This window comes from Clarias gariepinus, chromosome 1 (assembly GCF_024256425.1).
Source record: "Clarias gariepinus isolate MV-2021 ecotype Netherlands chromosome 1, CGAR_prim_01v2, whole genome shotgun sequence".
Classification (NCBI taxonomy): Eukaryota; Metazoa; Chordata; class Actinopteri; order Siluriformes; family Clariidae; genus Clarias; species Clarias gariepinus.
In genome coordinates this window covers 40,022,558-40,049,802 of record NC_071100.1, presented here as the reverse complement: position 1 = coordinate 40,049,802, position 27,245 = coordinate 40,022,558, and the positions used below count along the sequence as shown (strand labels likewise).

The following is a 27,245-nucleotide window of genomic DNA, read 5'->3' as shown; positions in this document are numbered from 1 at the left end:
TTGGTTACACTTTGTTTGCCTTAGTAGTGAGATTTCAAATGATGCCTCATGCTTTTACCTCACTATGTTTTAATGTGCATTCAACACCTACATTCAGTATAATACCAGTATATTGCCGTGGACTGAAAGTTACACCAAGCAGCCACACCAAAAAATAAAACATTATAACCACCTAGCTTTTGGGATCCCCTTGTATCTTTGATGAGTCTCTGGTCCCTTGGGGGGGCTTTGCATTACCTCTGGTGGGGTGCTGTGGTGTCTAGCACCAGGATGTTTCGGTGCTGGAGGTGTGACTAAATTGGGATCTGAAGAGCTTGAAAGGCCTGCCTGCGGCCTTTCGCTCTTTTGGGTGCTACACCCTGCGTCCCATTTATTTTTTTGGTGATTAGTTCTACATCGGCTTTTCTGTGAGATCGGACCAGACAGGCTGGCCTATTGAGCTCTTGATTCTGTCACCAATTTGTCGCTGTATAGTTGATGATAAACATTGTTTTAGTTCCCCTGGCAGTTGTGTTAATGTTATGGCTGATTGTTGTTTAATTGTTTAGGTGTGAAACAATTAAAATTCCGCAAAAAAGAAATACACAAGACAGTATACCAGGACGTTTCTCAAAATAGAAATCATTTTATTCCTGATGTTTCATTGTATTTTATTTAAAAATTATAAATGTGCAATAAATAAAGGTATTTCCAACATTAAATAAACATAGCTGCAGAAAAATTAAATTCAAACGTAACTTCCCATGTTACTAAAACACAGTTTATTCAAGAATACATACAAGTCTACTTGAAAATATAAATATTTAATTTGGAATCTGTAGAGCTGAAAGCAATTGACTATTTAACATGGTCTATTATGTATCTGAATAGTAAGCAAATAGTAAGCATATGTCTTGGCCTAAAGGTAAAAATCAAACTTCACTCACCCAGCAGGAACTTTTCCCTGATTTTGTTTCCTAGTACTGCTTGTACTTTTAGTAACGGAATCTCTGTTTTATTTGCATTTTCATTCCTTTTATTCAAAGTTGTGTCTACAAGAAAGAGTGCAGCTCTCGCCGTCATGTTTTCAGTCATGTCAACATAAGCTTGGTGGGAAAAAATTCACCTTTTTTTTGCACTCTAGGTCAGCAAAAAGCCTACCCATTTATGTTTGCAGACTTAAATAGGTTACTTGCATTTTGCTTGTTGCATTACATCCTTTGTGCGTTCTTTGATAAGGCTTCAACAGTGCTGGATGTAAAAACAGCTCGGTGCACAAACGTCCTACAGGATTATCAGCATTACTGCTCGACTTGGTATTGCATTCCACCAAGATGTAGAGACATGTACTCTCTTACATTTTCCTCACTGGTTAAGTAAATTAGGGCAATTTGTCCTAATTGACATTATGGATTGCTCTGATTAGTCTTTGCAGTGTAACCAGTTAATTGGAGGTTCGAGTTCTTTTGGAAGATGGTTCACTCCTCTGCTTTCGCATAGAAGTGTTCTCAGACGTGTGGTATTTGCGTGTGTGTCGCAGCAACAGTTGCCGGTCTGGGGTTGAGTACTGGCACTGTGGGCAGGGGAATGACTCTCCAGTGTGATGTCGCCGTGAGTGAAGGTCCAAACTTTTCTTCTGGATGCTGCAATAATAACAGGAGATGCAATTCTCAGTTATACAGGCAAGCATGTATATACAGTACGTACAGTATGTATACATGAGAGTCTATTGCCAATAAACTTATTCGGTAGTTTATCTTCAGTAATTGCTTTATCACACACATACACAATGTGCAATTTGGGAACACCAATTAGTCTCCTTTCTATGCAAACTCCTCACACATAGACCGGCAGCAGGAATCGAATCCTTGGTCCTGGAGAACTAACTTATGCTATAACATTCAACAAATAATCATTTAATGTTGCAAAAGTTTGTATCCCCTTGGTTGCTGCCTTGCAAAAAACAGTATATTCAAGTCAACATTACAACCTAATCTAAAACATTTTACAGCATGTCAGTAAATAAGTCAGCAGATAGCAAAATTCCTAACCCTAGTTGCCTTTATGTTGAAATGCTACAGGTGATTTATCTTATTTAATCATAAATTAATGTGTTGCTGCTCACATACAAGATAATAAAAATGTTACACCATCATTATACATACTTTCGTCCAGGAAATCTAGGGATTTGAGCCATGTTACCTTTATATATTCTTTACATTGTATACACAAACTGTTTTCACCCATGTTTAAGCATATTCTGGTTAGGGTTCAATGGCTTGTGTGCTGATTGTGTTTGTGTGTCTTTACCAGCTGTAGGGACAATACTGGCAGCGGTAGGGCTTTTCCTGAGTGTGTGTCCGTGAGTGTCGTCTCAGAGAGCTCCTGTCGATGGAGGCGTACGAACACTGGAGGCATTTGTAAGGCTTTTCACCTACAGCAAGCAAGAAATGTTTTTTCACTTTACAGGGTTTAGATTCAACCTATAAGACAGAAAGATGTCATGGGAACCAAAGGCATCCACATTAGGCTTGAAATCTCTGTACAGCAAGAGGATCATGTGCTGTATAGCTGTGACACTGTTGGGCTTTCTTTGACACTGTATTTTAGGCAGAAAATGAAAGAAGCAAGAAACAACAATACTGTTATGTACAATGTGGAGTTCAAGTCAAACCGAGACTTGTGGTGATACTGATATTTACAGAAGATTTAAAGAACAATATGGTCATGTGACTCTGAGCCGCAGTAAAACATTTGAACGGTGCAAACTTTTTAAATAGGGCCGTATGTCCATGAATGACGATCCCCCTGCAGTCATTCCCATGAACATTCAGAGAGTGAAACAACTGATGTTGAAAATATATAACATATAACTTGTCTGTGGGAATTTTACACACAATCATTTACCAACACCACTTGCACATTACAGAATCTCAGCTGGGAGTTGCCACAACCCCCATATACTCATTCCAGCCATTTCCTTATGTTTGTACCATTAAAGGAGTTCCTGGGAGGCCAGCGTTTCAGATGGTAGTGGCTCTGGTATACTGAGAAAGCTTTCTACCTTGATGGTATCCAAGCATAAAACACTAGGGTAGCAAAAGTTCATATATAGAAATGAAGTTAATATTTCTAAAATATTTACCTAAAAGTCCCAATTTGACTTGAACATCCCTTAAACTAAATGTTATACTTATTATTATGCTTATTTTTCTTTTACTTCACAAATATCTGGCACTTTGTGTTGGTCTATCATATAAAAATGCAATAAAATACTTTACGTTTGTGGTTGTAACTAAACAGTATGTCGAAAACTTTAAGGGAGTGAATACTTTTGCAAGGCAAGGCTCTGTACTTGACTTAAACTATAATACATCTGTACATGCTCCCCAAATAATACATGTGTTGAACCTGTGTGGACACGCATGTGCTGGATGAGAGAGGCTTTCAGTCTGGTGCTGTAGTGGCAGCGAGGGCATTTAAAAGGCTTGTCCCCCTGATGAATGTCCATGTGACGCCGCATGGTCAGCTTGGTGGAAAATTTCCTGTGAACACACAAGTTTTAAGAAAAGATTACAAATATTTATTAATCCCAAGGGAAACTGCAGTTCAGCAGCATAAAAAATAAACCAAATACACAAAAGTACTATTTATACTGTACACTGCCATGAAAAACTATTTGCCTTAAATGATTTAGATCATCAAACTAATTTTAATATTAGACAAAGATAACCAGTGCAAATGCAAAATGCAAAATGCAGTTTTTTAAAGATTTAAATTGATGATTTTGTTAAAAAAGCTGCTCAAGGGCCTCCGAGTGGCGCAGTGGTGAAGTGCTCGCCCTATCATCTGGAGATTGCTGGTTCGATCCCCGGGTGATGCTGTTACCTCTCACAGGCGGAGGCCTAGAGAGAGCTGATTGGCCGAGTTCTCTCAGAGCAAAACACACCGGCAAGTCCACCTCTAAATGGCTCAAAATGTTTTTTGTCTTTTTTTTATCATTAATTAATGTTTTGTAGTGGCCGGGACTTCAATCCGATTGGAATGCTGTGGCATGACCTTAACCAGGTTAAACCCTCCAATGTGGCTGGATTATAACAATTCTGGATAGAAGAATGGGCCAAAATTCCTCCACGGCAATGTAAAATGCCAGTTATCGCAAATGCTTGATTGCAGTTATTGCTGCAAAGGGTGGCACAACGAGGTATTAGGTTTCCGGAGCAATTACTTTTTTACAAAGAGCCACGTATGTTTGGACAGCCTTTACAAACCTCTCCTAACTTACCTTAATAAAATAAATCATCATTTTAAAAATGCATTTTGTATCTATTCAGGTTATTTTTGTGGGAGATTAAAATCACAAAAAGTGTCACAAATATGCAAAAAAATTTAAAAAACAGGAAGGGGCAAAATTTTTTTCACGGCACTAGTACAGGGAGGTAGTATGTCCTGAGGAGACGTCTGTGCGAACTATATGCAAACTGGAGCCTCTGTGTTTGAACTCCAGTCCTGTTTGTCACCCAAATCGTAGTTGTTGGCTACCCGCAAGATGGGTTCGAAATATTAAAGGGGTCATACAGCATTACATGAACTATTTTAAGCTGTTTGGACTGAACTGTGTGTTAGGAGAGTGCGTACACAACCACTCTACGATGATAAAGAGCCGCCCAGTGGTTTTCTGTTCGTTTATTACAGTAACATCCCCCTTCTGAAATCAGGCCAATCACAAATGCCTGTCGATGTGACGCCAAACCAACAGAGGCCGCTCCTACACAAGTTGATTGACACTGGTGTTTTAGCAAAGACCCGCCCCGAGTGAGAAGAAGCTGTCGGCCATTGTTTTTCGTCGCTGGAGCAAAATGGCGCCTAAGCGAGTGTTGTGTACAGTTGTTGGGTGTAATAGCGAACACAGCAGTCGTCATTCACTACCTAGGGTTAGTGGCCTAGGGTACTTACCTAGGGTACCTACCTAGGGTTAGGTATCTGAGCCACTGAGGAGGCAGTGGCTGAATTTAGTTTTTAAAGCTAACGTCCCCGCCGATCTACCTAAATGCGTTCATGTTTGCGATAATCATTTTTCATCAGACTGCTTTATAAACGCGGGTCAATATGAAGCAGGTTTTACTAGGAAGCTGCTCCTAAACAAGCTTCGTGTTCCCGCTTCATCTTCACCAGGCTCGGTAAGTGTAATTCCTTTTTCTATGACTCTTTGCAGATCGCCTTTTCTAATAATCACGATGAATGCGGAGTGTAAGTTAACTTATTCTCTCATAGAACATGGTTATGGCTTCTTCTCTATGTACATGCGTCTCTATATAATTCCTAATAGCCCGTTTATAATAAACAATGCATTAAGGTGATTGTCTAGTTGCAAACTGTGTACGTAGTCGGAAAACTATATTATGCTTACCTTTGTAACGTTAGATGGTTTATAACGATGTCTGTTGAAGATTAAGAAGTCATGTAAACACATCAGTAAACACATCGCGTTCGTATCTCTCTCGGTAAGTTTCCCCGGTTTTGTTGTTGTTGCTCGCGGCAGCGCAACAGCCTGTTAATTCATGCCCATGCAGTGATAAGAGAAAAATCGAGTCGATGCATGTCCATTCTTTTAATTTCTGCGTTGTCAGGCGATATTACAAACTTCCGCGTAGGTTCTGTACTTAAATCAAACCAAAAACGACTGAAGAAAACAGGCTCAGGCTCTATAATCCAGCGTTTTTCAGTTTGGACTGCATTACCCACAAAGCACTGCTTTGGCAATGCTTTGTGGGTAATGCAGTCCAAAGCATTTCCCGCACTGGACTACACCTCCGTGGCTATACCCCACGTGTCACGCCCCACAGAACTCCTGGGGGCGGGCTCAGCAGAGGTCATGAGCATTTAAATTAGCATGTACTGAAACAGGTTGCTGAGAACAGAGCTAGTTTTTACCAGGTAAAAGTAGTGTTTTTTTTTTACACAATCCTTTTGAATTTTTAATTAACGTATAATACAAACTTTTCATTAGGACCCTAAAGATCATATTAACATTTAATGAAAAATATGATGTGTAGGACCTTTAAAGCATCATGATTGATGGTATACCATACTGCCAAAAATTGACTGTAACACCCCTGACAGCCAGGATTCATTCCAATATAACTGATTTTTTAAAAAGCTGTAAATGATATTAATTATTGCATTAACTACCTAACTAACTAGTATAAAACTCTAGCCCATCACATAGCTCTACATACTGTATAACAGATTACTGGTAATTAGGAAACTGGAAATAACATCAACATAACATACTTATCACAAAGCATGCAGCAGAAGTCTTTCTGTTTAGGGGACTTTATTCCCACACCCGAGTCCTGCTCGGTGGCTTTCCCACAGTCCCTTTTGTCCTCTGCCCTTTTCTTCTTTCCCACAACGTCTTGTTTTACGCTCATAGTTGCGGCGTGTCTCCATGACTCCACCTGCACATCTCCAAGACATGTGGAGTAACTGTTGGACAACTGAGCATCAATCTTCAGGGATGATCTGTGTGTGAATAAGAAATGAACACAGCTTGAAATTCAGTATCATCCAAACTGATAGTGCTACCATGAAATCGGGTCTCGGGTATTCGTTTCATTTGATGTGTAAGTGTGTAACACCATAGGGTGGTAGGAAATACACGAGATACTTACACATTGTAGGACATGTTATGGTGTGCATGTCCATCGACCTGTGTGTGTTGATTGAGAATATGCTTGTACATCTTCTTCCAGGCTTTTTCTAAAAGATGTGAAATAATGCAAATAGCATAAAATGTTAGTAGAATCTGAATCTCAGACAGTAACCTAGCACCAATTACAGAAACCCTGAAAGCTGCAATGGGCCTAGGTTTTATTTTTGCTATATACTTTACACTCACAGATGTATACAGTGGTGTGAAAAACTATTTGCCCCCTTCCTGATTTCTTATTCTTTTGCATGTTTGTCACACAAAATGTTTCTGATCATCAAACACATTTAACTATTAGTCAAAGATAACACAAGTAAACTCAAAATGCAGTTTTTAAATGATGGTTTTTATTATTTAGGGAGAAAAAAAATCCAAACCTACATGGCCCTGTGTGAAAAAGTAATTGCCCCCTGAACCTAACAACTGGTTGGGCCACCCTTAGCAGCAATAACTGCAATCAAGCGTTTGCGATAACTTGCAACGAGTCTTTTACAGCGCTCTGGAGGAATTTTGGCCCACTCATCTTTGCAGAATTGTTGTAATTCAGCTTTATTTAAGGGGTTTTCTAGCATGAACCGCCTTTTTAAGGTCATGCCACAACATCTCAGTATTATTCAGGTCAGGACTTTGACTAGGCCACTCCAAAGTCTTCATTTTGTTTTTCTTCAGCCATTCAGAGGTGGATTTGCTGGTGTGTTTTGGGTCATTGTCCTGCTGCAGCACCCAAGATCGCTTCAGCTTGAGTTGACGAACAGATGGCCGGACATTCTCCTTCAGGATTTTTTGGTAGACGGTAGAATTCATGGTTCCATCTATCACAGCAAGCCTTCCAGGTCCTGAAGCTTTAGAAAGCTTTAGAAATGGCTTTATAACCTTTACCAGATTGATAGATCTCAATTACTTTTGTTCTCATTTGTTCCTGAATTTCTTTGGATCTTGGCATGATGATCTTTTGGTCTACTTCTCTGTGTCAGGTAGCTCCTATTTAAGTGATTTCTTGATTGAAACAGGTGTGGCAGTAATCAGGCCTGGGGGTGACTACAGAAATTAAACTCAGGTGTGATAAACCACAGTTAAGTTATTTTTTAACAAGGGGGGCAATCACTTTTTCACACAGGGCCATGTAGATTTGGAGTTTTTTTTTCTCCCTTAATAACGTAAACCTTCATTTAAAAACTTCTTTTTTTCTGTTCAATTATGTTATCTTTGACTAATAGTTAACGGTTTTTGATGAGCAGAAACATTTAAGTGTGACAAACATGCAAAAAAATAAGAAATCAGGAAGGGGGCAAATAGTTTTTTACACCACTGTAAATCAGCCTTTACAAGATAACTCAAAGTAGATTACTTAACAATAATCCCATTTCAGACTGCTCTTGAATGGATTTTGACCAATCCCATCAGGTCGACCAATGCTTCCCACATCCTCAGTTATTATTACTTGCACCTGCTACTGATTTTTTTTTTCTGACAAGCCTACTTATCATAAACTTGTACCTAATTCTCGCAATGGAAAACCACCCTGGCCTTGAACAGGCAATACAACAATGTAAAGAGTAAACCTATCTTATGCTTACCTGTGAAATCGCAGTACAGGCACTTAAACCCTCTCTGAAAGTGGCAGCGCTGATGCATTTCCCACTCCTGCCCCGGGCGGCACCACTCGAAGCACATGGAGCACTGCATCAGAGAAGCGGGCTTCGTCCGAGCTCGGTTGTGCCTTTTCTGGTGAGCTTCACACAAGTCTGCTCTCCTGAAAGTCCTGGGACAAAAAGAACACTTGTGGTGTTTGGACCTCCTTCTTCTTGCATGGCTTCTCCAGTGGCACTCCATATCAGCCCAGTCTGCCGAAGCTCGACCACAGCGCGGGCATTTGAAGCCCTGCTCGCCGTCGTGGCACTTCAGGTGCACCTCTAGCAGGCTGTTGTTAGCTAAGACTGCCTGACAGAAAACACAAGAAAGGCCCATTTCCTCTTCAGTCTGCTTCTGTATTTCAGATGTTGTCAGAAGGGGCTGTTTGTCTTCCAGGGACGTCTCTGAGATTTCCTGTCCAGCTTGGGGCAAAGACAGGGCAGAAGGCTGAGAGGGACATTTGGCACTAGAGATTCTGCACAAACCAAGGGTCATTAAATGAGCAGACTGTGCCATTTCTTCATCCTCAGCACAGGTGATTTCATCGGGAAGGGGACCTTGGAGTCCATGGCTGGAATCCTCGAGCTGAAAGACATTGTGCTCCTCGCTGTGTCTGTCTTCGTCAAACAGAGTGCTCACCTTGACAAAACGTACCATCGTATTAAAACATATGTTGTCATTGTCACATGGCTGGTGAAAACTTTTGACTTATGACTCACCTCGCATGTCTGGGCCACGTGAAGGTTGCTGTCGGAGTTGGCACTCAGGCTGATATCGCATGGTGGTGAACTGATGTTCTGCAGCATGCCGTACATCGGCAGCAGGAACATGCGGTCCATGTCCATGTTGTCCTCTGCATTTTTCGAGCCGGAATGGAGATCATAAGAAGACGCGTTCTGGTCGAGCTCGGTCAAGCTCTCATTATCCTCCTTCTCCAGGCAAGAGAGGTGATGGCATGGCGATGATGTTGTTGAAGAGTGACTCTCTGTGATATGATTGCAGATTCTAGCTTTCAGGCCGCTCGTGAATTGGCACACACGGCAGCGGAACACCTCAACCAAAAAGGCCTCCACTAAAGTGGACAATTGAGCTTCGATGCCTTTGGCGGCACTGCAGTAAAGATGAGATGTGACGCTTTCTTCTCCTAATCTTAGTGTTACGGGGTCTATGAGTTGATAAGCATCTTTAATCCCAGCCATGCTGTAGCCTAGTGATGAAAAAGGAACACACATCTTAATAATAAGAAGAATGGCTAGAGAACAGACATTAAGGCTACATGGTACAGACAGATACAAGGAGGTATCAAATAGTTTTGAGATTTGCGCTCCACAGATCTAGTTGCTTCCACCGTATGTCCACCGTCAGATGCCTTAAAACTTGGCAGAAAAAGAATTTGCTATTGAAGAATTCGGTCCTGGACTCTGAGGACAAATTCTCAATGCATAATGCCGAGAATGTCGTGAAAAGGTTATAAGCATGCAATTGGATAAGCTGTGGACATTTCTTGACTATTTGAGTCGTAAAGATGATTGGCTCTTCTCCTGTGAGTGTTGATCATAGAGTGTTGCTTCATCTCGGGGTCATACCCATACACCCAAGTTACCAGTAGTAATGATCCTCGACATAAGAAACGGGTCATGCATGGCACGCTGACGAAGTTCTTGGCAGACTTATACGCAATATTTCTTCTGCTCCAGAGTATAAACTTGGTAGCAAAATGGTGCATGTTCAAATCACACAAGGATTGCCTGCACTGTTCTGTATGACAAGCAGCAGTGTTGTGAATTGTTCTAAAAATGATCAGAATGCACAAGTTGCCAAATTGTTTTCACATTTTCAGGGCTTGAGCTTGTTTAATGTCTTCCTGATCTCTTGTCCTTGACTCATTGCAGTGTCACAGTAAATTTGCAGAATCTTATTTTTAAAACATCTTATATAGTTTTAATACTGAATAACAAGAACTGACTCTCTTAATGAATATAGCCATAGAAGCTGCCATAGTGTTAAAGAAAGAAAGGAAAAAATGAAGGAAGAAATATTTTACAGCTGTTTATGCACGTACAGTGACGGTGGAATTTGGTTCAGTACAATTTATGTTTACATTGTTAAAACAACAAACATGAACACGTGGTGCAAGGCAAATTACACACTTGTCTCAAAGTTTCCATATACTAACAATAACCTGCCTTAATTAACTTCACCTCACCTGTTTCCTAACTTCACTTCTTTGCTGTCAAAGTAATTCTTTGGCCTTAATGACACCGAGCATGACAGAAACGCAGGTCTGTGGTATTTCATGACACTAACAGGACAGACTGACTCTGACTAGCTGAATACCTAGCATAGCTGTTGTTTAGGGATCGATGCAGAATGCTTACTGACAGTTTAAACGTAAAAAAAAAACACATTTTTAACATTTTCGCATAGCAAACCAAACAAAATATATGCGCTTCACTTAAATGTAAAGTAAGTCCCATTATTCTGTTTAAATATTACAGTCTCCTTAGCAGACTTTATGCTGGATTTTCCGAATGATCTCGTATTTTTCACACAATCCCTATGGTTACCCTGTCCTCGCGTACGGCGCATGCGCACAGCGTACCTGCGCTAGTTCCGTTAGGCTAAGTTGATCTTGCTAGCGATGGAAACCATGATTAACGACGCCGTAAACCATTTCGCGTAAGGCAGTTTGGGTTTTTATTTTTACTCCTAAAACATGAATGTGATTTCTTTTTGGTTAAATAAAGATGTCATTTATAGTTGTGCGGCTACGTTTAGCGCTTAGTTTGAGCAGTTAGTGAACGATAGTTAATGTATAGCTAACTGCTAATGCTAATAAGCTAAGTTAGCTCGGGTTGCTAGCGGCTAGCAAACACGATTATTTAAATTTTGTTTTAAAAGTATGCTAAGCTTCCATGTATAAACCTAAAGAGAGTATTAAAACAGGTTTTTGGTATTGTGCCATGTAATGTAATGTAATGTATTTAATAGTACTATCTTAGCTAAGCATGGTGTTTAGTATCTAGTTAGATTGTTAACAGCAATGTCAAATCATTAGCTCGTGCCAGCTAGAAATACACTGATTTTTTTTTTTTTTTTAAAGATCAAGACAAGCATGACTTCAATATATTTGCTATGTACAATAATAGGCGGAGGAAATTTAATTTAGTAGCAACGTCATAATGACATCATTATTATTCATTGCGGTTAATTTGTTGCCTTTTTAATGTGTTGATTATTATGAAATACTGAGATTACAGACATATTTCTGTTTTTCATCTGTGACAGAAGCGGCAATGCATCAGGTGAAGAGGAAGAGAACAGCCCGAAGACATGTCAGGACAGCGACAGCATGGAGAAACACAAGCGAAAGAAACACAAACATCATAGCAAGCATAGAAAACACAAATATTCATCTTTGGAAGAGAAGGAACACAGACACAAGCACAAACGCAAGCATAAAAAGCGCAAACACAGAGACTCCTCCAGGATGGATGATGGGGACGCGGAGGCTGCGGAGGAAATAGTGTCACCAAAAAGATCCCGATTGGATGACCTGGCAGCCCTGGAGGATTTGGAAAAGCAACGGGCGCTGATCCAAGCAGAGCTCGATAATGAACTGATGGAGGGAAGGGTGCACTCAGGAATGGGCCTGATACTGCAGGGTTATAACTCGGGTTCGGATGAGGATGCAGAGGTGCAGGAGGCGTGCAATGGGGAAGAGCAGGAGGGGAGTCTAGAACAGATGTATATGGCTGGGGCTAAGGAAGCACAATCAGATGTTATCGCTGCAGAGCAAAGTCAGCACAGCTCTCTGGACGATGAAAAAGTTGGACCTTGGCGCCGTAGCAGAAGCAAATCTAAAGAGAAAACAATCAACCAACGTAAAATGGATAGAAAAAAGAATAGAACTGTGTCAGATTCGGATAGCAAGGACAGAAGTCAAGGTCCACACACATCTTTAGAGAAGAAACCATCCCATAACATTCAGCAGCCCAAAGATGACAGTCCAAGGTCCAGATCTCCTGCAATATCTAGGAAACAGAACAATACACAAAAGGATTTGCATTTAGTCTCCTTAGAGGCTGAACAGGGAAGTAAAAAAGACCCTTCTTCATCATTTCGACAATCTGGGACCAGAAGTACAGATGACCCCAAATCATCAGAGAAGGCAAGACGCTCCAGATCAAAAGACAGGCATAGGAGGTTACCTGAGCTTGACCGCAAACGGGACAGGGACGAGACATCAGTCAGGTCTCCTTGTAAGGACGTCTCGTCAGGGAAGGAGAACCGATCTCCCCACAGAAGGCACACCCGCAGTCCAGTATGGGATAGATCTTCTCGCAGGAGCAGGGAACGCCGTTCTCCTCAACAGCCTTCTAATTGCCGCATCCCCACCCGCAACAGATCTCCAGCCAGGCGGGAACGCTCTCGTTCTGCTGATAGAAGACGAAGAGAACCTGACCGTCAGAGACTCTCACCTGTCAGGTCTGAAGCAAACACATTTTCTTTTCTTTTCTTTTCCTTTAAAAAAAGGGTATGCATTCTTATAATGCTGGATAATGTTTTATCAGTTTTTAAAACACAGGAGAAATTATAGCATTGTCCGATACAATTTAATCCTGATATAGTAAAAAATGCATAGCGTTAATTGTACAAAGCAAAGATAAAAAATTCTGTAGTCAAAAATTATCCTCCATATGCTATGCCCAATTATATTAAGAAGTAATTTAAAATGATTGTTGAAAAATGTCAAGATTTTATAATCCTCTGTTTATGATAAGTACTGTTACCATTAGCAATAAAAAGGCTTGGGTCACAAATAATGCATAACAGCTAATGCTCATACAGTCCAAATAAATGTTGAAAAGTCAAAATAAATTACTCAGTGTCTAATTTATGCTCTATGGACACAAGACAGTGCATAGTTAACACGATATAATGGTAGCTAGTCATTTTGATATATTTGTTTTTTTTATTTTTTAGGATGCGTTCTCGTGATGATATGGGCAGTGGGCCAAGGCCGACCCGCTCACCCAGAAGACGCACAAGCAGATCACCTCTTTTTAGGCGCAGGTCTGTGCCGGTTGTCTTACCCTTTAATTACAGCGTAATCATGTTTTCTGTAGGGAACTTTAATGAAGAGTTCCCATGTGGTTATTACTTAACAGTTTTAACCTTAGAGTTGAACTTTTTTGTGCGGCTTTTTAATTATTATTATTATTTTTTTTTTTAGGTCAGTGGAGCGGTCGAGGCTGGGCTACCGGGCGCGCACACGCTTAGGATCTCAGGAGCGTAGGAGGAGAAGCAGAGAGAAAGATGATAAGTTTAAGGGCAGTCTGTCTGAAGGCATGAAAGCAGAGCAAGATGATTCAGATGAAGAAGTGTAAGTGCAAAAGAGGGGTCATTTTATCTGTTTTGGTTTATTTAATATTATTGTTTTGGTAACTTTGAACTACAGAATCTAATCCCTAAAGAATAATCAGGCTGGATTATGGATTATGTCTGCTTATAGTTTGGAGGATTATGACGTGGATGAAGAAGACGAGGAAGCGTTGATTGAGCAGAGGAGACTTCAACGCTTGGCAATTGTGCAGGTCAGACTTCTGTCATATAACTCGCCCTATAACAGATGTGATATTACTGGAGAGATTTACATTATTTTAACAGGAATTGACCTGTATTTTCTGAATTTATGAATTAGTCCCAATTTAATGTCTCAGTATGTGGGTATAGACTGTGTAAATTTATAAATATGAAAATTTATAATCGTAATTGTTTTGTGTATAAACACTATGTATATGTGCTTGCCTTCCAAAGGTTGTACAACTCGATGCATGTAAGCCAAACAAAAAAATAAAAAAATGAAGTTCACTTAACTCTTTATAGACAACCCTGAACAACGAAATCTGTTGAGAGACAGACCTGAAAATGTGTATAAAGCTATACGAAGTCAGACCCTGGTTCAATTCCCATCCAATGCCCAAACCCCAGCAACTGGATGCAGTGCCGGTTTCAAGCTTGGATAAAATAAGGGATTTGCGTCAGAAAGGACATCCGGTGTAAAACCTGTGCCAAGTCATGTGCGGATCGGATGGTCCAATGTGGCGACCCCTTGGAGGGAGCAACTGAAAAATTAACGACAGTTAGGTTAAAGTCATTACAATTATAATATTTTCTTTTAACCATGCCACAGATTCCATGCAAACAAGGCTAATTGGCATAATTTAAATCAACATAAGGTGTACCAATATGTGTGCAAGCAAGAAGGCCTACAAACCTGACTTAGTCATGCCATTTTTGTCAGGAGATATGGGCTGAAATTCCAGCACCATATTGTGTAAAGCTTGTGGAAGGCTACACCAAAGGTTTCACCAAAGTTAAGCAATTTAAAAGCAATATTACCAGATACAAACTAAATGTCTGTAAACTTCTAACCCACTGGGATTTTGATGACCGACATTAAAGCTGAAATAAATCTTCCTCTTTACTGTTATTCTGATATTTCACATTCGTAAGGTAAATTATTGATCTTATCTGACCTAAGACAAAAGGTTTACTAAGGACAAAAAAAGTATAATTTACATTTCTTTTTACATTTATGTTTAAATGTATTGCTAATGTGTATGTGTAAACTTCTGACTTGAACTATATAAACTGAACATTTCCAAGACTGGGATCTATTTTTGTGTAAAGAAAGATGTTTAGAACCAGTGATCCATCCTAGACCAAGAACTTATCACTACAGAAATTCACCACACCTTTAACTTGGCTTCAGGAGTTCTCTGCAGATATAAGTACCAACCATCTCACAAATCCTCCATAAGTGAACTTTTTATGGTTAAGTGGCTAGGTGGAAGCCACTTATTTATATTTTGGGAATTTTGTGGCCGCTTTTATAAAAAAAAAAAAAAAAAACTTGAATAGGATTTCTACGTTTGAGCAATTGAGAGTTAAGGGCTTTACCCAGGGCAGCATGGCAGTGCTGGTAGATAAAATTGAGCTTCCGATTAGTAGTAGAAATGTTTAAACCTCTGAGCCATCAGTGCTTTATGAGTAAAATGCATCGTGCAAACATAGAGCGTACAGTTAAAGGACTCTGAGAATAAGATATTGTCTGGTCTGATGAGGCTGAACTCAGTGAAATGCTGCATCTGGCAAAGAGCAGTTACTGCTTATCAATGGCCAAGTATGGTGGATGCAGCATTGTACTTACTATGCAGGTGCTTCTCAGTGGGAGAGATAGGGATACTGAAGACAGCCTCTGAATGTCCTTGGGTGTCCTGAAATATTTCTAAACACACTATAACACTCTACTCTCCTAGCACTCTATAACAACACATGGTTCTGAGGAGTGCAAAGTACCTTAAATGGGCATTGCATCTTGTTTTGCATTCTAAAAACTGCATTTCTTAAATCATATTTTTTAGGATTTGGTCTTTAAACTAAGCAGTCTGACAAACTGTAAGGTGTGACTACAATTCAGAGTGCTGACAAATGGTTATTTTGCAGTATAACCTCCTATCACAAAGTACAGTAATCTTTGTCAATGTTATGTTTTGTGCAGAAATATAAGGGTGCAAATGAGGACAGCAGTAAGTCAGAGCCTGGCAGTCCTCATAGTAGCTCCCACAGTCGCTCACCCTCTCCAGATGATGTTCTAGAGCGAGTTGCAGCTGATGTAAAGGCTTACGAGCAAGAGAACCTGGACACCTTCGAGGCCAACATTAAGGCGAAACATAATCTGCTCACCCAGGAAAAAGATGGTACATTTCATTATGTTAAATTTAATTACATTCTGTATATATAGTACTTTTAACAATGGTCATTGTCACAAAACAGCTTTAAAGAATCAATAGAAAGTTCGGAAAATGAGGATGAAATGTGTGTGAATCAAAATGATCAGATTGTCCCTGATGAGTAAGCCGAGGACGACGGCAAGAAAAAATTCCTTAATAAGAAAAAAACCTTGATAGGAACCAGACCCAACAGGGAACCCATTCTCATTTGGGTGATAACAGATAGCAGGGATTCATCTGCAGTCATGCTGGATGAGTCAGACAGGTCCAGGTGGACAGAGGGGGTCTGGGTCTAGATTATGTGTTCTAAGATATCAGAAAAAATATGCTTGAGTGAAAAGATATGTATTGCTTCATTTTATGGTGCCTTCCTTTGTTTCATTCATTAGTTTAGATAAATGACCACTTTGTCCAGCATTACCTTGATTATGCAATTTTAACTTAACGAAGTCCAGGATAAAGTTAGTGAAGTGTAAGTGTTTCTAAAGAAATCTGGTATTATTACTTGTGTTCAATCACATCAGAACCTATTTCACAGCAAAAGCTTATGATAGTCCTATGACAGTCTAGCCCAAATTAGCTTTTGTAGCTGACTCCCACAGATGTCCTGGTAGCAAAACAATAATAAATAAAGTATTAATAATAACAAACTGACTTTTCCATTAAACCTGTTCAATTCAATTTTATTTTTATAGTGCTTTTAACAATTGGCATTGTCCCAAAGCAGCTTTACACAATCAAAAAAATTATTTAAGTGTGTATGGAATTTGAATGTGTATGAATTTAAATGGTCAGATAGTCCCTGGTGAGCAAGCCGAGGGCGACAGTGGCAAGGAAAAACTCCCTGAGATGGTAATTGGAAGAAACCTTGAAAGGAACCAGACTCAACAGGGAACCCATCCTCATTTGGTTGAAACAGTTCAAACCTGTTTATGGATAACATTTAATGGCCAGTCGCTGTGTTGTGACAGAAAAATAACATTTGTTGCATTAGATGTGATTTATTAAATAATAATTTCTTGCTTAATAAATTTTTTGGATTTATTTAAAATTTACAATGTTTTTTTTTTTCGGTTGTTTGTTTGTTTTGTGTTTTTACCCAGGAGTTAATCCAAAGAAGCAATCAGCTCCTGACATGTTTACAGAGTCAGATGACATGTTCGCAGCATACTTTGACGTGAGTAGCCAGGAAATGGTTTTGCGTTGCATGGGTTCGAGACTTTTTATGCTTGAGTGCTTAAATAAAGTTGTCCATGTAAGAAGATCTGCACAGGTAGAATTGCATGGTCCTGCACAAGATCTTGTCTCTGCCTTATTGGTTTTTTGCTTTGTACTGTAGATAAGCTGAACTTCTCTGTGCTGCCTCCTCAGCAGGAACAAAATGTCCTAGTTAGGTTCTGTTGTTATTGTGATACGGGGTGCAGCATGACAACACACGTGTGGGAGCACTGAATTTCTATTTATTTATTCATTTATTTTTATATTAAAAAGCACTATGCACTACAGCCGTGATTGATTCATTTGTAAATATATTTTGCAGCCACACATCTAACACACTATGATAGTCATTATCTCTAAGCGTTTTATAATAGTTTCGCACAATAATAACAATCTTGTATATACCTAGGAGCCGGTTCAATTTGTATCTCAATTCTGTTAGTATCACAATTTGACAAATGTATATATTTTTTAGATTTTTATTATGATTATAAACAAACAGCACATAGTTTGCTCCTACCAAACAGGATGCTGTGCTGCCTGCCAATGTGTGACTAGTTTTAAGCATGCCACTTGTAGGATTAGAAAGCAACTGCAACATATTACTACCTTAAATGCAACTATGTATAAAAAAAATATATATATATAATTTTAAAAAAGTTAGGAGTCACTGTGAGGATACATGAATTGCCACACAAATGAATCATGATACGTCACATTTTTTTTTTTTTCACTGACAAATCTCTAATAATATATATAATCATGAAATACCAGTACAGCAAAACATGTACAGCTACACTTGTATCCAAAAAAGATATTTTGTCCCAAATTAGTCTAAAAAGAGCCGTGTAGCCCACATAAACACAAGACAAATTATTGACATATGTCTGCATTCCTTGTACAACCTTTTAAAATGTGTATGTCTAAACTAGTACTTAAGGTCTTGATCTCAGTCTTAATATTTTTTGCCAATCTTAATTGTAGAGTGCAAGATTCCGTGCAGCAGGCATTGGGAAGGACTTTAAGGAAAACCCCAGTCTCAGGGACAACTGGACAGATGCTGAGGGCTATTATCGTGAGTGATATTTAAAGCATATTTGAGTTATTACTGAGTTGCCTGCTTATTCTACAGAGCACCAAATGCTAGTCCTGTGATAAGTAATAATGTTTTTCTTTTTTTTCTTCTGTTTAGGGGTCAACATTGGAGAGACATTGGACAAAAGATATGATGTTTATGGCTACACTGGGCAGGGCGTGTTCAGTAATGTTATCCGTGCAAGGGATCTGGCTCGAGCTGGTCAAGAAGTTGCTGTGAAAATCATACGCAACAATGAGCTCATGTAAGAGAATGCACAGTTTTAGATGGCCTAATCACATTTAATGGCTTAGGGTTTCCTCCTTTTGGCATATGTTAAATGAGCACCTAGTGTTGTTAAATAAGTAAAAAGTAACAAGTTGTTCAAAATATCTATGTCTCATTAATGTACTATGTAATTAAATATCTTCAGGTATTGCAGTTGCTATATTTGTGCTATATTTCTCAGCCAAGGTGAAGCATATTAAAAGTGAAGTGAAGCTTGTACTGCAAACCTTTGAATATACAAATGCATGTACTGTACTTTGATAGTTAAAAAAAATGTCTTTGTAGGCAAAAGACAGGCCTTAAAGAGCTGGAGTTCCTGAAGAAGCTGAATGATGCAGACCCTGATGATAAATTCCACTGTGTGCGTCTCTTCAGGCACTTCTATCACAAACAGCACCTGTGTTTGGTGTTTGAACCACTTAGGTGAGATATTATCTCTGTTTAAAGTCTTTTCTGCTGAGCTATGTGCTACTGCAAATGTTAGGGTTTTTTCCCCCTAAAATAGATCAGCCTTAGCAGATGTATATTTTTTTTATTGTTTGTTTCTTCATCATTATAACCATTATATGATATTGGCACCAGCTAATCTCCCTAAAGTTTACAGACATTTAAGGCATACAGTTTGACAATGCATAGTAAATGGTAAGCAGTAATTCTTTGTTTGACAAACTGCATTCCCAAATCTTGCAAGAGTGATGTCTTCTTTCTTCAGTAGTGAATAAATGTTACGTTTTTGACTTGGTTCTAGTATGAATCTTCGGGAGGTCCTGAAGAAGTACGGCAAAGATGTGGGGCTCCACATCAAGGCAGTGCGCTCCTACAGCCAGCAGCTCTTCCTGGCCCTCAAACTCCTTAAACGTTGCAACATTCTTCATGCTGACATCAAACCCGACAACATCCTGGTAAGGTTCATGAACTTTATTGCCATGCAACGCAACACCGAGCCTCTGTATCTGGTATCATCTTATTTTTTTAAATTGAATTCTCTTCCACCAGGTGAATGAGTCCAAGACCATACTGAAGCTCTGTGACTTCGGCTCAGCTTCCCACATAGCTGAAAATGACATCACACCTTACTTGGTCAGTCGATTCTACAGAGCACCCGAGATCAGTGAGTCTCTTCTTGTGACCTTTTCCTTCTGTAGGCAGTATTTAATAAATAAAGACAGTTTATTTGTTAAAATAAATCTTAATTCTGTATAAGGAAGCACAATATTAGACATGGGGTTTTCTTCCAAATCGAATTCAACATGAATACATGTGATTACACGTCCTTTAACAGAAACGTATCTGTATGTCACATGACATTGCCTTCATGAACTGATTCCAACTTTTGTTTTTTGTTTTGGTTCTGGTGGTGAATTCTGAATAATTGCTTATTTCCTCTTCCAGTCATTGGAAAGCCATATGATTATGGAATCGACATGTGGTCTGTGGGTTGCACGCTGTACGAACTATACACGGGGAAAATACTTTTCCCTGGCAAGACCAATAACCACATGCTGAAACTTGCTATGGACCTTAAAGGGAAAATGCCTAACAAGGTAATGTGTTGGATATTTTATTGAAATGCAGCTATTGCATTATAAGCCTAATAGGTTCTAACATATTAAACATATCTATATATATATATATCAAGTATATTTGTTTTAAAAAATAAAAAGCTTACACGGGTTAATAAAAAATAATTTTAAAAAATCACCACTTGATTAATATTGCAACAGACTAAGTATTGTTAAAATATTCACAGATGATCAGAAAAGGCTTGTTTAAGGACCAACACTTTGATCAAAACTTGAACTTCTTGTATACGGAGGTAGATAAAGTTACCGAACGAGTAAGTATCATTTTATTTACAATTATTTGTTTGCTGTGATCAGTTGTAAAACACTTTACAGACCCACAGTCCGCTTGATGTTTTTCAGGGTGTCACTCTTTGTCTTAAAAAATATTTCATGTTATTTTTTTTATTTTTTTTGCCTATATTTTATCCTGCACTTTAGGAAAAAGTGACGGTGATGAGCAGCATCAACGCTACTAAGGACCTATTGAATGACATGATCGGTCGCCAGAGACTGCCAGAGGACCAACGGAAGAAGGTAGTTCAGCTTAAAGACCTGATGGATCAGATACTTGTGCTCGACCCAGCCAAGCGCATCAGCATCAACCAGGCCCTGCAGCATCCCTACATCCAGGAGAGGATGTGACACTCGTGCCCATACTCCTGAGGATACACAGTACCAAGTCCCGAAAAGTCTGCCAACAAAGTGACGGTTTTGTATCTGCAGGCATGACTGAATAGATGAAGAGACATTTTAATGTATAAGTAAAATTAAGTGTATTTCTTTCTGAACACACATTATCTTGCTTTCAGTTTTAAAATTTATGATGCCCTTATAAAAAAAAAAGAAAGTGCCACCACTACCCCTTAATTTTATTTGAGGTACTCCACAAACACTAGGCTAAACATAATTTTCTTTTTTTTTTGTTTGTTTGTTTAGTTCTTTAATTGATGCAACCTGAAAGCAGCATTTGCTGTATCGCTGTATCTGTATGTGTACTGGTGTTCAAATAGTCTGAGCCTCCCCTAACACTGTACGTGATAATGTGAGTTCAGGATAAATGCCGTCTATATCCGCATCTCCCTCAGGTGCTAGAGCGACAGCGCCCACTGGTGCACGGGCCTGTAGGTGTGCGTCTGCTGAAATCGGAGCTCTTGAGCCCTACCTGAGCCTGTCTGCAGGGAAGGCCTCCTCTGTAAAGGCAGGTTGTGTTCCTCTATCAGTACACTGAAGGTAAGCTCAGCTGGCCAAAACTGCCAGTATACGGTGCCTCTATTGTACATTTTGGCTGAATGTTCATTAAAAATTTTTTTAAAAAAGACCGTATGCTTATTTTTTGGCATCCTTTGCATGTAGAGACGAAGAATGGTCTTAACCCATCATCCTTCCACAGAGCCAAAATTTATTCCAAAAAAGCAAAGTTTGCTTAAACAAGTCTGGAAAGGAAATCCAAGGCACTCACTATTGCTGTTAAGGGTAAGGGAAAAGGGGCAGTGTGAAATTTTTGATTTGAACAGGCACCTTCAGTGTACTGCCTCTGACAGTAATGTATTGTTCAGAAGCACTGAATCCTGTGACTTCCACTGGATATGCATTTGTTCTACCTAATGCTCTCACAAGGGATGCATGTGTTCTAAAAATGCTGTGCACTTGTATGAGCTTTTTGTTGTCTACTTCTGCCTGTCTTCCTTTGTTCTGACGTGATCGTGTTGTCTTTTGATACAGGGATATTCCTCATCTGCTCTATGAATCTGCTTGTTTTGAGCGGTAATTCATTCTTTACTTCATATTTGCTTTATTGTTCTCATTAAGACAGAACTAGCTCATTGAACTTGTATATTATCCATAGCCCGCCTTGCATGTCAAAAATAGTTTGAATAATTGTACATTTATAAGTGTGTGTTATAAAAAAAAAGTTTAAATAAACATGTTTGATGTGGCGAAAAAAGTAAGAAAAATATGGTCATAGACCTTCTGGTTTGTCTTGTGTGCACCAGGTGGCAGGTAATTATGGTTTAAAGATACCATACACTTTCGATTTCTTTAGTTTTTATGACACTAACTGCTGTTTATGGTGTTTCTCCCACTGTTCCCTTGTGGTTGCTGAGAGAGAGAGATTATATTCTCCAGCCAAAGGAGGCTCTTCTCTGGCACCATCCTCCAGCCAGCCTCTGCTCTCAAAGAGACAAGACCTTCACAAGACCCCTTATCCAGGTCACTCCTTAAAGGCATGTGTAGCTCCAACATAGCATAGACAGAAATGACCCAGTCTAACTGAAATTGAGGGTGTTAAAATTTTTGCTTTGTTCTTGACTTGTGCTTTCTCAGACCCATAAGGCTACTTTGACACTACTCAGTATTTGTCACGGTTTTCTTTACGTAGTGAGTAAGCATATTTTGCTATTCGCATAAATGGACTCTAGTTTTGAGCTTTGTCTCAAACAATTTTAGTTTTTACATCTTTGATGTCTGAATTATGATTGGGGTTCAGCAAAATAATAGTCCTGTAATGACTATAACATTGTAATAGGTGTTAATTTTAAATATTCAAGGCAGCTGATGATTGCGAAACACATCATCCCACAGATTTCTTTTAATGATCTGATAAACTCTTTGACAGATTCATGAGAAAATCAACTCAAAATTCTGATACTAGTATCTAGTAAATCATGAGCAATTTCATGCATTTCTGTTTTTTTAAAGCAATGCCCATTGTGTCATCTTAGTGAAAGCTATAACACATTTCACCTCTAAAACAAACCAGATTGTAATAGACTGATATTTCATGCATCGTTTCACATTATAGTGGCATTGGTAAATGACTTATACCACACTGCGGAAAAAAGATACTGGTCTATTTGTTCTCTGTATTTTAGGTGCTGTCCGTTAGAGAAGACTCTTAAAGGGATTCACACCTGACCAAAGGTTTTTGCTTTAGAGAGTGATCTTTACTAGTTTTTTTTCTTCACTCAACCCTTCAGCAAAATGTGCAGTCATTTGGTTTTAATGAGTCTCATTTGTCAGCCATTAAACACAACCTGACCCATTATTCTGCAGGTATACTTATGTTAGAAAGTGTCACAACAACTTGGCTGGCACTAGTACATAAATAACTAATGGTGGTTTCTGTGAACTGAGTAGGCTTTTGATTTAAAGGGAATCATAAAATCTGAAATAATTACATCTAAAGAGCCAGCCTACGCCACCTACAGTCTCTTAGAGTTTTTATTCAGCTGTATTACATTTATAAGAACTTTTATAATTTTCTGAAACATTAATAAATTGGTGGTATAGCCAAATAGAACAACTGAAAGGTAATATCTTTCTGTTTTTTACTGAGCCGTGTCTTTATACATGATCTTCAACACTAACCTGAATTTGTTTTTATTTTAGGGTAAGTCGCAGTTTTCTTCCTGTACTGATTACTAGACAAGCCTACAAAGAGGATAAACTTGAGTAGTCACACACGCTTCAGCTGAAATTCATTTTTCAAGAAGCCTGTCATCTGTCCACTTATTTTCAGACATCAGGAGTTTTCAAATGAACTGTTTAAACATTTGATTAATGTCCATTCAACAGATACACGGTGTGTAATGACAGTACAATCTATAAATAAATAAATAAAATATTTATACTCCTGTGGTCTTTTTTTCATGTTTTATAGTGTTTCACTTTTTATTATTTTGAGTAATAAACAGCTCTGGACATGGGTAGGACATAAATATACATATGTATATCCTTATATAAATAAAACATTATTTAGTTATTAATTTAATAGTCATTATTTAACAGTATTGCAATTCCTAATTAACAAACACTGATAAATATAAGCATTATGTTTTCCTATTAGAACCCTCTTCCTTTTTGGCTGAAATTGATCCAGTCTGTATCTTTGGACTTTTGGTCCTGTTTGACACTGTGGGTTTTTGTGGGATCTTTACACGAACAGATAAAGTTGGGGGCACACTTGGAGGTTTTTTGACTTTATATGATATACTGTGAGGATTTTTAGTCGAGATGGAATGCGGCAAATTGCCCCTGCTTACTTGGCCTGATTTTGTAGAAGGGAAAGCATGATGCCTGCATCTGCATGAAGAGCTGGGACAAACCATGAGTTTGATAAAACTATTCATTATGGAATTGCACTCTGCATCCTTTGAAATCCCTGCCTTGCATCCTGGGTCACTTTTCCTCAGACGATGGCCGTTTCGTGTACTAGCAGAAGCTGCTTGAGATCGCGCTAGTTTTGCTTGCTCTTTCTGCACAGTAGCAGCCTGAAGCCTTTCTAACTCCATCAGGCGTGATATCACAGGAGCAAGACAAGGATCAGTCACAAAAAGACTCTGCTCAATCTCAGAAGAAAGACCCTGTGTGGATTCCAGGACTCTGAGGGAAGCAGGTAAAACCTCTGGGTAAAATGCTGTTTTTGTAGAACAATGGTCCAGGTCGTCATCAAAAGGCTCTGGCTTCAGGTCCAATTCCAGAGCTGCTGCCCATTTTGATATTTCAGTGTTTTCCTGTCCTTGATCTGAAAGGTCACTGTCAGTGTGGCACTCTGATGATCCTGATGTATTAGATAACAAGAGTTTATCGCTGACTTTTCCCTCTGAGCATCCAACTTCAGAAATTCTCAGACTTAAACCGTGCAATCCATTTGTTTCTGCATGTTCTCCTTGAGCTGCAGCTTGGCTGATCTTCATGGATGTCATTTTTAGTAAAGACTCAGGACTGTAGTCGTTCATGGTACTACGGACTGGATCTTGAACACCAATACTCTTCCACCTGTGTGTCAACATCTTTAGCTTGTTGTTATGATAACGTCTCAGGCTATAAAAGATAAAATGTACAATAATTAATGAAAAAAACTTTCAAGAGGCAGAAAAAAAACAATATCTCTGTCCTAAAGCTACTTCTTCTTAACAGACGGAAACTCATATCGGACTTGACATCAGATCCCAGTAGTGCAGAAAGCAAGGGGTTTAATGTTGCAGAATAATGCAGAGCTACACGCAGTTCAACTACAGGTTAAGGAAGGATTTTGTTGAAGCCTGCAGGTCCCAATGCCAAGCCTTGTCAGAAACAATGAGGATCTTTTTTTCTTATTTATGCATGCATTAAAATTATTGCGAGGGAAGGCAAGATAGGGAATCAAGATCCCAGGATCTCTTTGTTAGCTGTATACAATAAAGTTGTATGAGCAAATGAGCCTGATATTTCAGAAGACTGCACTCTGAACTTCATTTCATAATGAAGATGCCTGTCATCAGACTGGGAGTGTCTCTGGTGGGTGAAAAGAGAACTCTGTATCTACTTACACTTTGGCGGATACTGGCCGGTCGCAGCAGATGGCTGGCTCGTGCACCCAATTGACAGTCCTGGCTGATTCTGCAATATGTTAAATGCAAAATTAGAGAACGAGATGCTAGAATATAAAGTTCAACCCTTAAGTATAAATATTGGTACCGGATACCTTTGGTGCACTCAATACTGTAGAACTGTAGACACTCAATTTGTCGAGTTAAGCATGTGATTAAGAAATCCTGTCAGAACCAAATATAATAGTGTATTAGTGTGTACGTAGTGCTCTGTATGTGCATGGTTTAGTATTTGTATGCATCACTTAAACATGGTTATTCTGGAAAAAAACGTTAAAAAAAAATCAGTAGGGATAAAATAAATTATGCAACTTAAAAAAAATGATTACGTCCATTATATTTCCATTTACCTTTTAAATGTGATGTGCACATGCCATTAAAATAAGTTCAAAAATTATATTATATAACAATTAATTATTCCTAGCAAAGACACACCTGTATTGAAACATTCAAATGAATTTAGAAACAAAAACACTGAGGAAATCTGCTATAACTAAATGCCCTGACCTGGAGATGGTCCTTGGGGGGTGGACACAAGTGTCCTGTCTTCTTGGGGAAGTGTTCGACGTTTAGGCTGAGAAAAGAAAAATTGAAGCACAATCAACTACACACACACTCCTGAGCTGCTGGACCCCAGCTTGTTGAATGGCTTCTTACGTCATCAGTTGCCGGCACGTGGGCGGAGCCATGGTAAGGTGTTTGGTTGATATGCCCCGCCCACGCCCACTGCTCCGCGCTAACACGCCCCGCCCGTTTCTTCCGCTTTTTGGGGTTAGGCCACGCCCACTTGTCTTTTGGTTTTAACTACGCAGAAAAAACAGGGAAAGTTTTAATAAAGAACTATTGAAATTTACGTTTTTAACATTGTCACAACAACAATACAAACCTTGTAATTCCTTCTCTCTCCATTGCCCTAATCTAACCCACACACATGGTCTCTTGTTATGGCTCCTATGAGAGAATACAATACAGCAGCAGTGTATAACTTATTCATACATACAATATATTCTAAAAAATATTCTCAAGATACCATGCACAAGAGATCTGAAATGCAAAAATAAACATTACCCAAAATATTCTGCCATCTTCTGAAAAATATTGCTGACCGCACAGCCAGAGACGCTTTCATACTTACTGCTGTCTGGCCTAAAACTGTATCCATGGCAACCAAACTGGAACAACAGAAAAACATCAGACAGTAAATGGTGTACATCTACAGGCTACAGCATGGTGTCTAATTCCTTTATGTACTCTCTGATTTCTTTTCTACAAACACTTCTGCAAAATGGAGAGACAAATTCTTATTGTTACATTTAATTTTCCCCAGAGCCTTATAATAAGCTAGTATTATATTACTATATTTGTAATGATAAAAAATATATGGATTATCATCCATAATATGTGTGTTTATTCACCGATCATCCATATCATTATGACCACCTGTCTGATATTGTATAAGTAGGTCCCCCTACTATTGGATCAGACTACACAAGCCAGATTTCACTCCCCATGTGCAACAGTGAGCCTTGGCTACCCATGACCCTGTCTCCAGTTTACCATTTTTCCTTCCTTGAATCACTTTTGGTCCATCTTGACCAGTCCAGT

At 39.0% G+C, this 27,245-nt stretch overlaps 3 protein-coding genes across 5 annotated transcripts; 1 reads left to right on the top strand and 2 right to left on the bottom strand.

Annotated features, from left to right (window-relative positions):
• Positions 1 to 617: 617 nt before the first annotated feature.
• si:dkey-154p10.3 (zinc finger protein 649) lies at positions 618 to 10,640 on the bottom strand. The gene is made up of 8 exons (XM_053496162.1): positions 10,530 to 10,640; positions 9,043 to 9,530; positions 8,269 to 8,962; positions 6,654 to 6,741; positions 6,274 to 6,504; positions 3,391 to 3,524; positions 2,290 to 2,413; positions 618 to 1,622 (listed from the first exon to the last, which is right to left on the bottom strand). The coding sequence occupies exons 2-8, from the start codon at positions 9,520 to 9,522 to the stop codon at positions 1,424 to 1,426; spliced, it is 1,950 nt and encodes a 649-aa protein (XP_053352137.1). The 5' UTR covers positions 9,523 to 9,530; positions 10,530 to 10,640; the 3' UTR covers positions 618 to 1,423.
• Positions 10,641 to 10,929: 289 nt separating this feature from the next.
• On the top strand, positions 10,930 to 23,899 carry prpf4ba (pre-mRNA processing factor 4Ba). Of its 3 annotated transcripts, XR_008357833.1 has the most exons (17): positions 10,930 to 11,002; positions 11,612 to 12,811; positions 13,310 to 13,399; positions 13,560 to 13,709; positions 13,839 to 13,920; positions 15,891 to 16,089; positions 17,226 to 17,299; positions 18,325 to 18,415; positions 18,533 to 18,680; positions 18,989 to 19,126; positions 19,452 to 19,605; positions 19,700 to 19,814; positions 20,096 to 20,247; positions 20,454 to 20,540; positions 20,707 to 21,498; positions 21,622 to 21,741; positions 21,991 to 23,899. XR_008357833.1 is itself a non-coding variant. In XM_053492753.1 (15 exons), exons 1-15 carry the CDS (start codon positions 10,965 to 10,967, stop codon positions 20,908 to 20,910), a joined length of 2,922 nt encoding a protein of 973 aa, XP_053348728.1. In that variant the 5' UTR covers positions 10,930 to 10,964; the 3' UTR covers positions 20,911 to 21,575. The 3 variants fall into 3 exon arrangements, 1 of the variants encoding a protein (XP_053348728.1); XR_008357832.1 differs by having other exon boundaries at positions 21,622 to 23,899; XM_053492753.1 differs by lacking the exons at positions 21,622 to 21,741; positions 21,991 to 23,899 and having other exon boundaries at positions 20,707 to 21,575.
• Positions 23,900 to 24,028: 129 nt separating this feature from the next.
• Positions 24,029 to 25,801, bottom strand: LOC128530499 (uncharacterized). Its single transcript, XM_053504482.1, has 3 exons — positions 25,736 to 25,801; positions 25,581 to 25,650; positions 24,029 to 25,092 (listed from the first exon to the last, which is right to left on the bottom strand). Exon 3 carries the CDS (start codon positions 25,059 to 25,061, stop codon positions 24,099 to 24,101), a length of 963 nt encoding a protein of 320 aa, XP_053360457.1. The 5' UTR covers positions 25,062 to 25,092; positions 25,581 to 25,650; positions 25,736 to 25,801; the 3' UTR covers positions 24,029 to 24,098.
• Between the last annotated feature and the right edge of the window lie 1,444 nt (positions 25,802 to 27,245).

Bases quoted from the DNA above. Each gene is read 5' to 3' on its own strand.
- si:dkey-154p10.3 (XM_053496162.1), bottom strand. From the start codon at position 9,522: ATGGCTGGGATTAAAGATGCTTATCAACTCATAGACCCCGTAACACTA. The intron at 6,505-6,653 runs GTAAGTATCTCG...ATTCACACACAG, and splicing joins CATAACATGTCCTACAATGT to ATCATCCCTGAAGATTGATG. The intron at 2,414-3,390 runs GTTCAACACATG...TGCTTGCTGTAG, and splicing joins GCACATGCGTGTCCACACAG to GTGAAAAGCCTTACAAATGC.
- prpf4ba (XM_053492753.1), top strand. From the start codon at position 10,965: ATGGAAACCATGATTAACGACGCCGTAAACCATTTCGC. The intron at 11,003-11,611 runs GTAAGGCAGTTT...CATCTGTGACAG, and splicing joins GACGCCGTAAACCATTTCGC to AAGCGGCAATGCATCAGGTG. The intron at 12,812-13,309 runs GTCTGAAGCAAA...TTTATTTTTTAG, and splicing joins CAGAGACTCTCACCTGTCAG to GATGCGTTCTCGTGATGATA.
- LOC128530499 (XM_053504482.1), bottom strand. From the start codon at position 25,061: ATGTTGACACACAGGTGGAAGAGTATTGGTGTTCAAGATCCAGTCCGT.